Source organism: Notechis scutatus, chromosome 1 (genome assembly GCF_049901735.1).
Source record: "Notechis scutatus isolate UNSWTSFEM ecotype Mainland chromosome 1, rNotScu1.2, whole genome shotgun sequence".
Classification (NCBI taxonomy): Eukaryota; Metazoa; Chordata; class Lepidosauria; order Squamata; family Elapidae; genus Notechis; species Notechis scutatus.
Genome location: NC_142009.1, coordinates 100701530 through 100719431, shown reverse-complemented (window position 1 = coordinate 100719431; position 17902 = coordinate 100701530). Strand labels below are relative to the sequence as shown.

The window sequence follows — 17902 nt, the reverse complement described above, 5'->3', positions numbered from 1 at the left end:
CTATCAGTGTGTGAGAGAGTTGAGGGCTGTTTGGAAACTGAAACAGTATTTGCTGTGTTAGCAACAAGGAGACAGCAAGGACCCTGAGCATGGCTTAGCTCAACTGTTCTGTACTAAAGCTGCTTGGTGCTGTGAAACTAAAACCGAAACTCATCTCCTCTGCTTATGTTTTGCATTTGGAACAGATTTATTTTCAGGTGGGGAGGGGAGTAAACTCCTTAGCATCAGAGCATGTTAATAATAATATACGAAATACTACTGCTCTGATGATCATTTCAAAAAATCCTTTCTTAGTGAGCACCTAGAAGCCAAGAGAAACATACGTGCTAAATTGCAAATTTGTAGGCTTTATGGTTCTGGAGATTTTGTGATGATGTGTGAGTAGTATTTTGCTTTTATATATATAGATTAGAAATAACTTTAAAAATAGCCCAATTAACAAAGAACTTGTAACTTTCTAACTTATATTTTTATTTACATTAAAAGTTTTTAACTACAATAATAAAAAATAATACAAACTGAAAAAAAAGAAAAATAAAGGTAATAAAAGATGCAAAAATGCAAAGGAAAAAATAAAGACAGGAAAAGAAAGCGATTTCCCACTTTCATTACTACAACTATGAAGTTTTTCACTATCTCTTCACTTTCTCTCATTAACTCCTCATAGTAATAATAAATAAATAAATAATAAAACTCCTAATCCCGTAACTCAACACATCCACAACTTATGACCATAAAAGAGTCCAGAATTATGGTTATAAGACCTGCCGGTTGTTAAGCCTGATTTTACAACTTTTTTGTAGCAGTCATTAAGCAAATGTGGTAATCATAAAATGAATGCTGTGGTTGTTAAGCAAATCCATTTTCCACAATGTGCATTTTTTGTACAAGTAAATGCTTGTTTCCAACAAAACCCACTGTAAATTGCAGCCACACGACTACGGGATGTTGCAAACAGTCATAAATATGGTCCAGTTGCTATGCTCCCAAACTGTGACTAAATGACTACAAAAGTGATGGATGCAGCTATTAGAACTTTAAATTTGGATCATAAACAACCCTGAGGACCCCCATCTTAACTTCGAACAGTGGCTAACTGGCTGGTCATAAGTCAAGGACTAGCTGTATATGCAAGTCCGATAAACAACATATTTTCCATTTCAGGTGTCAACAAAAGTTCAAGAGTTCTAAAATAATTGCATTAGTCAAAACTCATTTCATATCTCAACTCTTAACTGTAATCAAATCAATGACACATCTTTTCTAGTACAGATGTCAGGAAGTCCAGAATGAACTCCCACAATAACAACATATCCCATTATAATACTGATCAAATAACCAACTTTATATTCTTCCCTTTTACATAAAAGATCATTGCTTTTTAGTCTATTTGAATTATTGTTATTCTTTGTCTCAAATTTCTTCAAAATTTAAGATACCTCTTTTCTAAATTATTCTAATAACAATCTTAAATTGGCATTGTATGTCCTTCTAAAATTTTCAAGCAATTTTTTGTACACCCAGAGATAAATTCTTGTTCAGATTATTCTCCACAATGAAATCAGATAAGTTTTGTTCAAAATATTTTACTATCTTCTAGTATAACAATTTCTTCTGGAAATAGGATGTTCTTAAAACACACAACACAGCTGACATTGTTGATTCTATTGAGTATTCTGAACTATTATAAGTTGTTTATCTTATGTCTCCAATATCAGAAATATTCCCACAAAAATGCATTTATTAATTTCAAAGTTTTAATATTCAAAATCCAATATTCCAATGTTTTCTGAATCCTTAACCCATAACTTTCCACAACCAATGTCTTGCTTTTTGGTGTTTATTATGAATTTTTAAAGCTTATAAAGATACAATTTTATTTTCTTCTATTAAGGCACTCAGCCTTGACATTTTGAGGGTATCTAATTTCTTTAAAGCAATTAATAGGCAAATTCCAAAGGTGGTTAGCAAAGGAAGTTTGAACTTAAATGTCTTTTAAAGGCTCTAACAGTGGTGGTTGCAGCAAGAATAGCAAATTCCCTCATTCCGTTTCTCTCACCTTCTGGAGACCATTGCCTTGTAGTCTCCAAGTGACAAGCAATCATATGGAACATAATGTAGGCAATTTCGCAATTTCTTTTTCTCTGGAGACTGTTAAAGGAATCAATTTACTCTTCAGCTCCTTGTTCTTAGCCACATTCATCAGCCCTCTTCAGTCATCTATTTCTTTCCTGAAAATTCTCTATTCAACTTATATTAAACAAATATTTCAGTTAGAGATAAGAGGTAGAAATTAGATGAAGAAAGATTATTGCTATGTATGAATTAAATATAAAGATAGTTTATAGTTATAAATATGCCAATATAACCAATAGAATCATAAATAAGCTAATATAAAGAGAAATCTAATAAAAACTATTCTGTTACACTATTATTATTATTAGTATATATGTCAATATTCCTTTTTGTTTTCTTGTTACTGTTTACACTGTATTCAAAATGAGTATGTGTACACACACACACACACACACACACACACACACACACATTTCAGTGTAAATTTCAGTTTGGCATGTTTGAGGGCTATGGAATTGGTTTTTTTAGAAGACAATCTATACCAGGGGTGTAAAACTCAAGGCCCAGGGGCTGGATCTGGCCTGAAAACAGCGAAGGACTGGCCCGCGGTGCCTGTGCCAGAGAAAATGGAGTTCCGTTTTCACAGGCAGAGGGTTGCATGAGGCCATCGCATCTGAAAATGGAACTCGGGAGCCTCTTTTCGCTGGCAGAGCGCTTGGGCCACCACAGGTGACATCAAGCTGGACATGCCCACCCTGGCCATACCCACCCCGATCCCCTGAGGTCAAAAACAACCTGATGTGGCCCACAATGAAAGAGTTTGTCACCCTTGATCTAGACCAACTACTAAATTGTCAAGGACTATATATTTTGTTTCGCCAATCATTTTAAGTAGAATCTTTAAGTAGAAGTTCTACTTTAAGTTCTACTTTAAGTAGAATCTTTTACACTATATAGACAGATAAGTAGGTAGGCAGGCAGGCAGGCAGGCAGGCTAGCTGAGAGGCTGACTTTATAGGGAGGTTATTTTAGCAACTCTTTCCCTGATAACATATCTAAGCAAGAAGTTATGCATTTTACTATATTCTGTCTGAGCGAACCATGTGATTAAAAACAATTAAAATTATTTAACAATTACACTGCATGAGAAATTACTATTATTTGTTTTTTTAGAGCCACAGGATTCCATATTTATTTACAGAATTTACATCTTCAACAGAGCCATCACTGTGTCTTCTCTTTTAGCATTTTTCTTTCTCTCCTTTTACTCTGCCAACTGCTTCTCTCCTCACACACCTCTCCTTTTAATCTTCTGCTCTACCTTCCTTATAAAAAAAATTCCAGTTAACCATTTACTTACTTTAGTAGAATGAAAGTTATCTATCATTTTATCATAAATATTTATGCTAAACATTTATCATAAACTTTTATGATAAAACAATTTTTCCTTGCAATATTTAGCATAGCTTTTTAAAATAACTTTACAAATTCCAGGGGGAAAATGCTTTCACAAACAAAATATAGAAAATAATGAATTAAACTGAACTATATGTAAATCAAATCTTATTTGGCTAAGATTCTTTCCAGAATTACTTTTCTTATTAAAATAATGTGCAATTTCAGAGCAGAATTATGTATCACTATTAATTGATTTCTTCTCTTATTTCTTCTCTTACTTTATTCTCACCAATCCATTGATTTATTACAGAAACAGAAATCTGAACTACAGATGTTTCTTATTTCTACTTAGGCTCATAAAAATAATTCATTAGTTCATTTTTGCTATGACAGCTCACCTCTCCATCTTCCTGCACTCTTCACCCCAGTTTTTTATTACATTGTCAGTCACTCAAAATTTTTATTGTTGCATGGGGCAATTCTTTTAACTATTTTACCTGGGCTTAGACATTACCTGCTAGGTTCAAGGAAAACATGCATTTGGGTTACAAAAGGCACAAAGAGGGTGAAATAAAGTAACTGCAACCTGCCACCATCTCCTAGTACCTTTTAAACTCAGATATTTTTCTGGGATGACATCAGCTATTGTTAAAGTCTAAGCTGTTTCTTACAATATGCCAAGAGATGCAGCAAGAGTAACCCTCTAAAGCAGGGGTCTCCAACCTTGGGCCCTTGAAGCCCGGCGGACTTCGACTCCCAGAATTCCCCAGCCAGCAAAGCTCGAAGTCCGCCAGGCTTCAAGGGCCCAAGGTTGGAGACCCCTGCTCTAAAGCCCCTTTCCAATTTGGATCTGAATAGCTGCATATCAGAGGTGCTATTCAACCAGTTTGCACCTATTCAGGCGAACCGGTAGCGGTTATTTGGCATGGGTCGCCGAACCGGTGGCAAGCCCTGGCTGGCCACGCCCCCAACCCGGTCGCCTGGTCGCTCACTTGCGATCGCTCTCCTAGCTTTCCGTTCCCCATGTCCTCTTTCTCCCCGGGAAAAGGAAGAAAGGCATGGAGGCTGCAAGTATCGCTTTCCCTGTGTGAGTTAAAGTGTCGGGAGTGAGAAAGAGTGCAGTCTGACAGAGGGGGTGGGGGTGAATCGAGCCTTGGAGCACTTTTGCAACGTAAAAGAAATGCTTTTTGGAAGCAGGTCCTTTAAAAACTTCTCCAATGATTCCCCATGGACGCTGCAAGTATCGCTTTTCCCTTGTGAGTTAAACTGCTGGAGTGAGAAGGAGTGCGGTCTGACAGAGGGGGTGGGGGAATCCACTCAAGCCTTGGAGAAATTTAAAGGATCTGCTTCCAAAATGCTTGTCTGTTAAGTGCTCTGTGTGTGTGTGTGTGTGTGTGTGAGAGAGAGAGAGAGAGAGAGAGAGAGAGAGAGAAAGTAGAGAAAGAAAGAAAAAAATAGGAAGAGAGAGAGAGATAAAACTCTGTGTTATTATTTTTAAATGTTCCATTATTTATCATGTGTTAATATATTACTGTCCCTACACTTAGTGATTTTTCTGCCTTTCTTTTGCCCAGGGCTACCACATATTTTTCAGGGTTTACATGCATTCAATGTCAATAGTTCAGAGCATAAAATACATGTGTTTAGCAAGAGTTGAAAGGGACCTTGGAGGTCTTCTAGTCCAGCCCCCAGCTCAGGCAAGAAAACCAAAGATGCCAAACTCTGAGTAGAAATCCTGGGAAAGGTGTCAGAATAATACTTAGAAGGGACCTTGGGGTGAACCCGATACCATTTCAGAGAAATGGCTGTCCGGTCTTTTCTTAAAATCTTCCAGTGATTTGAGCACCCAGAACTTCTGGAGACAGGCAGTTCCACTGGTTAATTGTTCTCACTCACAGGAAGTTTCTCCTTAGTTTTAGGTTTAGCTTCTCTCTGTTCAGTTTCCATCCACTGCTTCTTGTTTGCCTCCTGGTGCTTTGGAAAATACATCCCCCCCCTTTCTTTGTGGCAGCCCCTTAAAAGCCTGTTGCCTATCACTCGAGTAAAGCATGTGAGCCATTTCCTCCTTTCAGTGGTCCATGAAAGTATGTATGCAGATAATAAAGTCAAAAAAGGTGAACAACATTTTTACAGAACTATAGATAAGTTGAGGCTGGGTGACAAGGAATGGCTGGGAGGGGAGGGGCCAGGTGAGGCACCCCTTGATGTGAGTGACATTGAGTTGGCCACACCCACCCAGTCACATGACCACCAAGCATGACCACCCAGTCACATGACCACTAAGCCACACCCACCCAGTCACATGACCACAAGCCACAGCCACCAAATAAGCCACGCCCACAGAACCAGTAGTAAAAAATTTGAAGTCCACCACTGCTGCATATCCCTAGTTTTCAGCTTGGCTTTGGTGGGCTGTTACATTTCACATATACATACACACACAGGGAGGGAGGGAGGGAGCAAGGGAGGGAGAACTGCTTCTTCATTATTATTTCTGCATTATTGCCAATTCACACTAAAATAACAAGACCAGGACAAATGCATGTGACCTAACCTTTTATGTATTATTAAAGAGCTAGAACAGGAAGAAGCCATTTTCCAGCCATTACACTGTGTAGTAAAGTATACATGAAATAGTAGGTTATTAAGCTGACATTAGAGCTAAATTATACATCATCTTCATGTAACCCATTACTTTAATAATGAAATAAACTTAAGTGACAAAGAGTAGAATTATAAGCCTTTCTATAAGAGTAAGACTATTACCTTGCTATTATAGACATAAAAACCGTGATGGGAGGTACACGGCTTTCTTTCTGATGACATGAATTCTGTTCATGGAAATGCAGTTCAAATTCAGAAAACTACTATATCTTACAGGTCACTTATAGCAAAAATCAGATTAGTAGTATAAGTGGAAAGGACATTACAACACTTCAAAGAATAAAGTTATATTGTTAGAATAGAAGCAAGTTGTTAGTGGGGTACCCCCTCAGTTGCTAGTAGTCCTTGTCTTATCATTATGTTATCTAATCATGATTAACACAGAGACAGTTTTCCCTTTATTAAAGATGATTTTGCATACTCCCCATTATTTACTTGCATATCAAATTACATGAGCCTTCTAACTTGCAAAAATATCTTGCTTGGGGAGAAAAATAAAGGTAAACATTAGCATGGGCAATCTCTCTTTTAGCAAATGTAGAATTTTCTCAGATTTACCTGGCCAGTATCAACCACTAGTAATTATTACAAAGCTTTGGCAGTCCTTGTTTATGTGGTCCTGCTGACAATGCTGAATGAGAATTATTGGTTTAAAACTCATAGCCTTCGAGGGAACAAAGAAACATGTTGTGCAATTTCAGTACATCTTTCTAACAATTTCCTCAATGTTTACATTCAAGTTCACAACAATACAACACTAGAACTGTTTCAGTTACGATGGCTCTTCCAAACTTTTTCAATAAACTAGCCTTAAATAACATACAAGAAGTAAAGACTTGGTCTTAGAGAAACAACTATAACGTAAAGTCTTTCTTACATCTGTATTCTGTCATGTATTTTATAAGCATATATCAATGGATACCTCCTGTAGTGCCTGTTAGGTTCCTTTTTCTTCTTATACTAACTTTCAAAAAATTGGGATATGATAGAAGGCAAAGACTAAACTCAAGCATGTTCTTTTGCTTTCCATATTGTTTCTGGTTCCTATCCCATAAGAGCCCTAGAAATGTTAAAATGACAGATGGTTGGATCCCTTCACTTCCCTTTGAAATGTTCACAGCTATCAAGTAAGCAAAAAATGGAGCTTTTTTATAATTTAATTCTTACTTAACTGATGTTTTATGAAAAAATCATCCATACACTCTTTTTTAAATTTATATAACTAAAATTAAAAATGTAAAGTTTAAATGCAATGGTTTTATAAGAAACCAACTTATGCTTGGTAATCCAGTATTTCTTCAATTGTGTCCCAAAGAATATCAGTATTCTCCAACAATTTGGTATTGTTCCATGGGCACCTTCAAAGATACTAAAAATATTACTATTTGTTCTTTCAACTTCGTTTTCATGAAAGTTGATTTTTTTTGTACTCAGAACAAAGAAATCCAAATATTGACAGAATGAATAATTCTTATATTGTCTCGACAAATAAAATTGTAATCTCATATATCCTATGAAGATCTATAATCTTTCAAAAATAAATATTAAAGTAGGCTAAAAAGAATTAAAACTTTAAAAAAAATTCATTCCAAAAATTGAAACATGCTTTTATATGCAAGTTCATACATTATATGTTGTATAATTTATAATTTGCTTCAATTTTTTTAAAGAAGCAGTCATGTGTGTTCCACCAAAAAAAAAAAAATTGATGTTCTATAATCTTAAATTTGAAAAACATTAATTTAGGGGGGAAAAAGAATGCTAACAAAAACTATTTGTAGATACAAAAAATTTAATCCGTATTACCTACCCAAGTGCCATAGCTGCTGAATGTGAAAGGAACTGCACATCTGTATATTATAAGGATGCTAGGATGAGGAAGAATGTTATTATCACTGGTATGTGAAATATGTATTTTTATTATACTACATAAAATCTATCTTAGCTTAAAACAAAAAACAAATTCAAATACCTTCAGTATTACAGTCTTCTGATACCTTTTGAAGAACAGTCACTATTACTCCCATTTTACAATTAGGAACCTGAAGCTGCAAGATAGTGATTCTCTTAGGGCCACCATGCTCAGCCATAGACTTAACAGGGAATTGAACCCTATGCTCCAGGGTTCTGAAACAAAAATAACATTGAAAATGTGATGATCTCTTTTTTGCTGCAAACGTAAATACTTTTTCTATTGGCATAAAACATTTCCATTAAAAAAAGAAATTTTGCAACATTTAACCAAAGAGTTAAATGAATAACAAAACTATTGTTCACAAAAACTAATCAACTGTGTTTGTCTTAGCTTGACTTTTAAATGGAAAATTCAAATCAGATCAGGCAGCACAGTTAGCAAAAAATTACTGAGTCCTCAAACTAGGGAAAAAAATTAGTGGAAGAGAAATTCAACACAAAGTGCATATCCTTCATAAACTACAGTATGTGAGGACACGGTGTGTGTGTGTGTGTGTGTGTGTAAGCGTAAATAAATGTATGTCTATTTCATTTATATTTCATTTTTCTCTTCAGCCATTTCTAATCAATTTAGAGTCATTTAACATGAAAATGTGTATCTATTGAAAAAAATGTCTTTCCAACTGTACTCTTTGTATGTTTTTTCCAGTTAGCCATGCTTTTGAAAAGTATTTTCCACTGATGTGTTTCTCTGCATACTTTCCCGTAATATATAAATTTCCTCATAAACAGGTACGATTTTTTGAGTTGCAAAATACACTGCAAACTTCTAAAAGAGGTAGGCACACAGACCAGAGGTGATATTCAGCAGGTTCTGACCAGTTCTGGAGAACCAGTAGCGGAAATTTTGATTAGTTCAGAGAACCAGCAAATACCACCTCTGACTGGAGTTTTTACAGTATCCTTCCCCTGCCACACCCACCAAGCCACGCCCACAGAACCGGTAATAAAAAAAATTGAAAACCACCACTGACACAGTCTACTTTCATTATCATTAAAAGAACCAAGAGGATAAATCAATTAGGATCTGAAAATCACTTAAAACAAGCTGAAGTTGTTTCAATCTTTTTCTGAATTTCTTTCAGTCCCCATCTCATGTGGGACCAAAACTTGTTGTACACTTATTATGGTCAATATAGGCATTTGGTAGCTAGCTCTAATTCTTCACTATTTGGTCCATAGGATTATAATGGTCTCCAATTCAGTGATAATCCACTTCCAAGGACCAATAAATTATAGTGTATTATTTCTTACCAAATCAATGAAATCCGAAATACAGTTTTCGTTGTTATTAGTTGGTTTTAAATCTACAAATCAATCCTCTATAAAAGTAAACATCAAACTGGAAAGACAGTTTATGAAAATACAAATGTATTAAAGCCTATATAAAATTACTGAATTTAACTTACTCTGCTCAAGAAGAAAAGGTTAACAGGACAAAAGAAGTGGTTGAACACAGAATACTATAGCCTTTGATAAAAGTAAAGTGCTATTGAAATTTTTATGAGGATGGTTTGTAGTAAAAGACACCACTGGAATTAAAATATAAGCTTGTATGCTTACATGTTTGACTCCTGAACCTCAGGTTACAAACCAAAGATAGGATTCTAAAGTTATGTGGAAGTCAGAACAGTTGACACTGGAGACAAGTGCAAAAGCAGCCTTCCTCCTATTATAGACTATTAGTAACAAATGGGTTTTTCTTCAACAATGGATATGAGACATCTGCTCCCCTATACAATAAATAAATGGATTTCCAGGCAATTTGAGATATTTCTTATCATTTTAAACGGGATTGCTAGCATACACAGAAGTGATACAAAGGGAAGCATTTCAAATTGTATAGGTTGTAATTAATAAATAAGCTACTTAAATCAAATCCAAGCTGACACAATTTGGAGCCAGTATTAGCTTCTAGGACCAAATCATGACTGTGACATGTAATTGAGAAGACTGTCTTTGTTACTCTGTATTGCATAATAAACTAATTCATTACTGACTCATAACAATACTGATTTTATTTTATAATATTTTACAAGATTTATTTATAGTATCTATTTTACATCATTCTTCTGTGTTTCTCCAACAATACGGCCTCCACCAATAGGAAGCCCCACCATGTTTTATTGGCATAAAATCAAATTAAGCCCCTCCCCCCAAATTAAGGCCCATATTAAACATGCGAAATGTGGCTCGCTTTCCTGGCTCTGCCCAGCCCGCACAGCTCTGGCGCGCCCCTGGAGGGATGAGCGGAGGGTCTGGCAGGGAGGCGCTCACTGCCTTGGTGAGAGCTCTGCCACCGGGAAGGAGGGCCCACCTGTCAGCTGCGCTGGGCGCCCCAGGCGGAGCTCTTTGCGCTCTGCCCGGCGCCAGGCAGGGATGGCGGCTGGGCGCTTCTCCCGAGGTGGGCCGATCCTGTGCGGCGGCCCTGGGAGATTCACCTCCCCACGTGGGGTTGGGCTGCCCTCTCAGGCAGGGGAGGCTTTGTTGTAGTAGGGTGTCATTTTTAAAATAATTCGCTTTACCTTCTAAGGCAAAGGGAAGGCGGGACAGGAGCGCCTGAAGCCAAGTGTCTCCTAAGGGCTCCTGTTGCAGGGAGGAGCCATGACTGGCCGCACGTGGCTGCGCCAAACGCCGCGGTGTTGCTCTAACGCCGCGGCAGCAAGGGAGAAGGGAAAGCAACGGTGGCAGAAGGTCTCCCGAACATCCAAGCTGTTGCCGCCCACCCACCTGAGGATGCAAGGGGGAGGGAATTAAGTCACCCCCGAAAAGACGGCCTAACCGTTTTTTCGGGGGTCCAAAAAAAATAAGGCCCGGCCTTATTTTGTGAGAAACACGGTTGTATCTAAATGGCAGAAAAAAATTTGATGTTGGATATTCAGCTTCCTCTCTTACAAGTAAATGAAAAAAAGTAATGAAGGTCGTAATTGAACGTTAACAATGGTTAAATATGAGCTGATTTCTTATTCCCTCCTTTTTAGTAAATTCTTAAAATATCATGTTCCATGTTAGATTGTCCATTTTGAGGTTTATTTTTTTCTTTGCTTGTACATTATGCAATTTTACACCTGCATTCCAGATTTTGTTTCTGCTAAACTATGGCAAATGTGAAACAGTGTAACACAATAGGTTCAAAACTAGACATATTTTGTATGCACCTCTGCTGCACTGTAATCTACTGAACATAATAGTGCTACTATAGAGAATTAAAAACTCACTATCAATTTCTGTTCTTGCAAGGACACATCAGCATTCTTACAAGCCCGCATCACCACTGCATTGTATCTGCATCATATCCTCATCCCCCGCATCCATTCCACCCCCATAAAACAAAGAGGGCTCTAGTTATACTGTCCAGGTATCTTCATCTATAAAGTACATATTCAGCAGTTTTAAATACAGTATCCAATCCACCAAACCCCACAAAGTTCATAACAGATTGTGAACTCACCCTACTATTGAAATTTACATTATGACATTGTCAGTGAGGTTACCACTTTCATTACAAATTACCTGTTGCTAAGAAATGTTATTGTTCAAGAAGCAGCAATTATTAGATATTACTAAGGAACATTCAATTTATTATTTCAGTAGGAAACAGTGATTGATAAAAATGATAATATTTCTGGGAAATTTTGTGTCAAGATATCTACTGGTGGCTAGCAGCTGTACTTAAAACTCATAGAACTCTTCATGTTTGAAAAAAAAAGGCATGTTCCTCATTCCAATCATTTCATGTATTATGGCAGATTGGCTCAAATGAAGATTACTAAACTGTTTAATATCTCATTCTTTCCCTCAAATAAAAACCTTATAAAATCAATCACATATATTCTATGAAGAGTCATTAACTCAAATATATGATTACTTGGATGATAAAAATGTAGATTGGCTTTCACTATAAGAATGAATAGCAAATTAATAATCTTAGCAAAAAGAAAATCTGTATTATGAAAGCTAAGAAAGATGACCAAAAAATAATTTCACTGTGGCATTTTTCACTTGAGGCACAAATGACCAGACTCAAATTATATTTTGAACCTAATTCTCTAAATATGGCCCTGGTGCTCAGAAAGCTGGAAGGAAAGAGAAAAAGAGCACAACTAAAAGCAAAGTGAATGGACTAAGTTAAGTAGCAAGTGATTCATTGGAAGATCTGAGGGATGAAGTTAGGGATAGTGCGTGGATACAATCATTAACAATCAACAACAATTGATACAATCCCTCAAAAACCAACACTACTATATTATTGGAAATAATTTTCCTACCAAGACCAGCTGAACAAATATACATTTCCCTCCCACAAACATATGTATTTGTTATTTTCTATTTTTTGCTTAAATGATGCAGCAAGCTTTTACATAGATTGTCATGTTTTTCTCATTCAAGTTGAAGGCTTTGTAAAAATTGCTTCAGATTGAAAACATTGCATTATTCATATTTTCAAAAATGCCATTAAGCCACATTATATAGAATAATACATATGCAAATAAACATATAATAGTCCTCCACCAAGTAAAGTCAGCCCATTCTGAAAAAAGCCTCGTTGTATGTATGCTTTCCTGAAAACTATTTTCAATCTCTATTGGAACTATAATATTAATGGAGGTAATTAAAGTGGTATATGGCTCATCAAAAGCAGAAATAGCCCCCTCATTAAAAACAATAATGTTATTTACAAACAACATTTTATCTGCTGTATTGCTTCTCTGCACTCAAATAGCACAGAGTAGGAGTCTTTGGCTTCTAGAGAAAAGAAATAATTAAGGATTTTCAAAATAGCACAAGCAGAGAGCAGTTGTGTCATTCATGGCTACTGATGTCATATGTAACTTGATAGTCACGCACCTCACACTACTATATCAGCCCTGCATGTTTAGTTGGGTAAAAAGAATATATTCTGAAATTTTCAAATGCTAGAAAAGCAACAGAAGCTATATCATCTTGAAAAGAGACCTGGGAATCTTGTTCAACACTACATTTATCATGTGAAAAAAAATCATCTGAATCTGGAATGAATTATGTAATGCTTCATACAGCCAATTCATACTGCTTCTTGGAGGATGGTCACATCTCTAAACAGTGAGATCTAAAATATAATGAAATAAAAACTGAATACATGTATTTAGGCTCACAAGTACCAAATTATCAATCAGTCTTATCTTCATAGCTACAGTACTTTCATAAGAGTTCAGAAATTTTATTCAAAAACAATGAGGTATCCCAATTAAAAACTCAGCCAAAGGAGAAATTCAAAAAAGTGCATGCTACTATATTTCATCATTTTTAAAAATATTTGGAGAATATATACCTTTGCCTAGATTATCAGTGGATTCATACATTGTGTGCAGGGAGAAGGTAGCACTACATAAATATTTTTATTTTAACTAACAACAGCAAATAGAATCTGTGTTTGGACAGATCACCATTTGTAGAATCAAGGCTACTCATTAAGCAATCTACAAACAGAATAAATTGGAAACAATTAGGATTGATATTTCTGTTTGGGTATGGTCAACATTTTAACAGATTTTTAGAGTGGGCAGCCATAATTAAATTAATTAATAATAATAATACATAACATTTTTCTTAACATAATTTTACTGTCTCTGATACTCACAAATATTTCTGAATCACAGAATGCAAAGAAGTTCAGCTGACAAGAATCTTTATACCATCATAGTTAAACTAATCTGATTGGTTGAAGCATTATAACAAACAGTAATTTGCACCAATCAAAGAGTAACACCAGTCAGTAATGATAGACTCAGCAAGTAGCCTCTTTTATATCTCAGCAAATAAAATTGTATATACATTTTAGCAAACATCACACTGAATTTCAAGCTTTTACAATTAAAAACACCACTTCCTGTTAATTTTTGACTATTGTTAATTTCAATCAATCCACTTTATTTCTCATTTCAATATTTTCTAAACAAAATAAGATCAGGCAAACAATATTTAAATATAATACTGAAAGAGGATGTCAATTTTTGTAACACTGCGTTTTTCATAAACCTTTGTATCTCTTCATTTCAACAGTATGTTCATAGAAAGATCTGCTAATTGCACTTATAAACTTTTATTGTCACCATTTAGATATTTGGTTGATGAATAAAAACTATGATTCTTGATCTAATCTTTCCTGTATCGCATTAAAAGTTCATAAAATTGAATATCATTAACATATTAAAATATGACATAGTACTGTATAATTCTCAACTACTAGGCTACTAAACAACATTTGATTGCCAATTGTCAGATGTGACTGGATTTGGAGTATAGAAAGTTGATAGAGCCCAGATCATAGATGCTATAATCCCATGTTTTTGTGCTATATATCCTGGCTTTGGTTTTCTATTTTCAATTAATTTATTTGGATCCAACATTTCTAAAATGCAAAACAGGCTTTCCTTTAATCTGTAATTTTCCCTACAGTATTAAGCAACATAAACTGCAAGAAATCAGTAATGTAAAACTAAATATACCTAATTATTATATACCTGGTTTTTTTAAAAAAATCATAAGCCAGGTTTTTAAGTAAACTTTTTTCAAACTTGTAAGACTATTAAAATCACAATAATAGATTTAAACAATTTTAAGAAATCAAATAAAAATTATATCAGATGTATCATATATAAAAATAATTCCTAATTCAATTCAAAGGCAAGGTGAATAGATAAATCTTCAGAGTCCATCCAATAATAAAGGGTAAAGGTCACCTGAATAAAATTTTGCAAGTAAATGAGTCAGGTTGTCTTTGGGAGGCTTGCATAGTGCAGAGATAATGGATTCTAAAAAAATGTATTTTTTACTTTAGAATGAGATAATATCCAAAATGACATATAAGGAAGCATTTGTACCCCCATTTCCTGAGTTAGAAAATCACAATGACGTTGATCCAAAGGATAAAATAGATACAACAGTATATTCTAGTGCAGTGGTTTTCAACTTTTTGTATAAATGCCACCAATCGCTCTGTCAAAGATACAGAGTTCTGCTGTGACAGTGGCAAAAGTCCACTTTTTCAATGTTTACCAATGTTTTAGGCATTTATGATTATTTTTATCACTTACAGGCTTTAAGATTACTTTTCATAATTTACTATGGTTTTCATCTGGATTACTTTTGTCCCAGGTATGACAGATGAGGTGGGGTACCACTACCCTAATGAGCTGACAAGGAAAGTGTTGTTTCAATATATTATTGCATATAAACTTACAGTGAACCAGTCAAATTCTGCATTTCATTTTTAAGATTATGATTCTTTTGTAACCCATAACATTTATCAATAAAACGAGTTCAATTGTTTCACCATAAAGGGCTCTGATTATTAATTAAAATATCAGAAAATGGAGGTAGTAAACAATTACATCTTTATGAGATATGATACTTGTTCTCCTCTAGAACAGCTGACCCTTTCAAGCAACACATTCTATTCCTAAAAAGTACAGAACAGTACAGTAATTCACATCAAAAGAATTACCAAATAACTGTTATTTATCCTAAAAGCTGTGCAGAAAAGTACAGCTTGTTCTCAAACCAGTGCAAACTAACTGTTCCATATAGCAGTATCAACTCAGGGCTTGACAGAAGAAACAAAGCACAATATATTCAACACAATGTTATCTTGGACGGCTTAGTAAGACAGATGACTGGCCTGTTTTGCTAACTTGAGATATTGATGTGTGAACCGGGCAGGACATACTGGGTACCCGTCCAAATCTACAACTATACTACCTCCTGAGGAGTAATTCACTCAGTCCCGTAACAGGGATGGAGTTTTGTTTCAGTCTATGGGATTGCAAGTTGGCTCTACTTTCTGGAAGAAGGACGCGCATCTCTGCCTGGCCAGCTAAGCACCAAGAGCGGAGCATAGTTCATTTATTCTTTCTTTTTCTTTTTTTTAACGCCAAATCCTCTCTTGTCTTCAAACTTATCTCGGGAAGCTTCCGAAAAGAGGGCAATTTGAGAAGGAGCCCAGTGACTTGGCGCTGGCTGTCATTTCTCAAATCAAGCCCTGCTCCCCAATTGCAGATTTAAAGAGGATTGTGGAGAAAAGCTCTAAATATAGCCTCGAGCCACTACTATTGCTTTTACAGCGTCAACGGCTCCCCTCCCTCTCTTCCTTCCTTCCTCCCCACCCGGGCTGGCTGCAATCCGCACGGCCGCGCAGATCTAAGCTGCCTCCCCCGGGTGCCTACTACTCGTCTCTTCCCCCTCCGCAACTCTCCCTTCGCCCCGCTCCTTCTCCAAGAGCCCCGCGCCTGATGGCGTAAGGCGGCGGCGCGCTTTAGTAACGAACTCTTTCGGACCCGGGAACCAAGCAGGCAGACCCGGGAGGGAGGCTGGCAAGGCACGGTCAAAACCCAGGGCGAGCCAAGGAGAAAGCGCAGCCCAGAATCCGGAGCGGCCAAACCCAATTCAGGGTCACGGTCTCTCTCCCGTTTGCCCCGCTTCTCGCCCCGAGACGCCGGCCGGGCACCGGAAGGACCAGCTGACGCCGTGTGCCCCGCCGCGCCACGCGCAAGTTGGCCCGCTTCCCTCGCCTTACCTATCCGGTAATCTCCGTTTTGCCCGATCTCGGAGAGAAGCCTCCCCCACATGGTGCTGGTAACCGCCTTCGCTGCCGAGGAGAAAGTGAGGGTCGACGGCAAGGCGAAGCGGAGCGTGGCCCCCCTCCCCCCGCCTCCTGCCGCTGGAGGACGCGCGGCCTGGACGTTGGGAAAAGAAGCCTGGTCACTGCTGGGCGTTTGCTCCTCTTGTGGCCGTAATCGCCTTTCGCGCTTCGCAGCCCGCCTTGGGCCTGAGGCAAGCTGCGGCCATGGTTGCTTTGCTCCCAGGCCGGCCGCAGCAGCAGCAGCAGCAGCACCAACAGCAGCAGCGAGGACAAAACTCCCTTTCTTTCGCTGCGGCTGCCCTCGCTGCGGCGCCGCTTCTCTGCTCTTTCCTCCGCCTCCCCCCTTTGCTTGGTGCCGGGCGGAGATAGAGGCGGGAACTCAGCAGATGCTGCTGCTCCTCCGAAGAGGAAAGAGAAGGAGCTGAGACAGCGGGATGCGCGGAGAGGGGTGGCGTGGCAGGCGAGAGTCACGCCGCCTCTTGTCCGCGAGCGGAGTGAGGGGTAACTGGAGAACCGGGGGCAAGAAGAAGAGATTGGCAACCCTGAATTGGAGAGGAATGCCGACCGAAAGTGCCCCTTGCAGTGGGGCCAAAGCCATTTAGCCCGTTCCGGCGTTGGGGAGAAATAATACTCAAAACAAACAAACAATTGTTAAGGGAGATTTTCGGCAATAACTTTCCACCACACGAACAGTGTATCAATAAGGGAATTATGCTATTGAAAGAAGAAACCTGTGTGGATGCTTTCTGCGTGATAAAGGGAACTTTGTGAAATGCGAAGCTTTTAGCTAGGCAAGTTTAATTATATTAGATTTGAATAATCGCCCCCAAAATTTGATGGAGAGTATTTCATTCAAGAAAACAGTTGAATTCCTCCAAGTGCTATAACTTGTTTTATACCATCAAAGGATGTGGCTCCAGATAGAATCCATGATGTTGAAATTAGAGTGGAAACCTGGGCCACCAATGGCTTCCCGCTTAGAAAAGTTTCCACACAAGATTTATGTAGTAACATCTGCCAGAATGACAAGAAAAAAGCAGAACTAACGTGCAGTTTCCTCTTGTTTCTTTTTGTCTCACAGCTATACACCTCAGAGAGGCTACATTCATACCGTAAGTATATATCAGTCTCAAAAAACATGATGTCTAATATGTCCTAATTTTAGTGGAA

At 37.5% G+C, this 17902-nt stretch overlaps 1 protein-coding gene across 6 annotated transcripts in view; it reads right to left on the bottom strand.

The window, feature by feature from the left end:
• Positions 1–17231, bottom strand: part of CEP85L (centrosomal protein 85L) — a 103141-nt gene extending 85910 nt beyond the window's left edge. For 2 of the 6 annotated variants that reach the window (XM_026666046.2, XM_087972761.1), the window contains exon 1: positions 16667–17231. In XM_026666046.2, the coding sequence (XP_026521831.1) occupies positions 16667–16718 (52 nt within the window). In that variant the 5' untranslated portion in view covers positions 16719–17231. Of the gene's footprint in view, positions 1–2059; positions 2251–16666 lie in introns of those variants that run through there. The other 4 variants (XM_087972768.1, XM_087972774.1, XM_087972742.1 and 1 more) reach the window with 2 other exon arrangements.
• Positions 17232–17902: the final 671 nt, after the last annotated feature.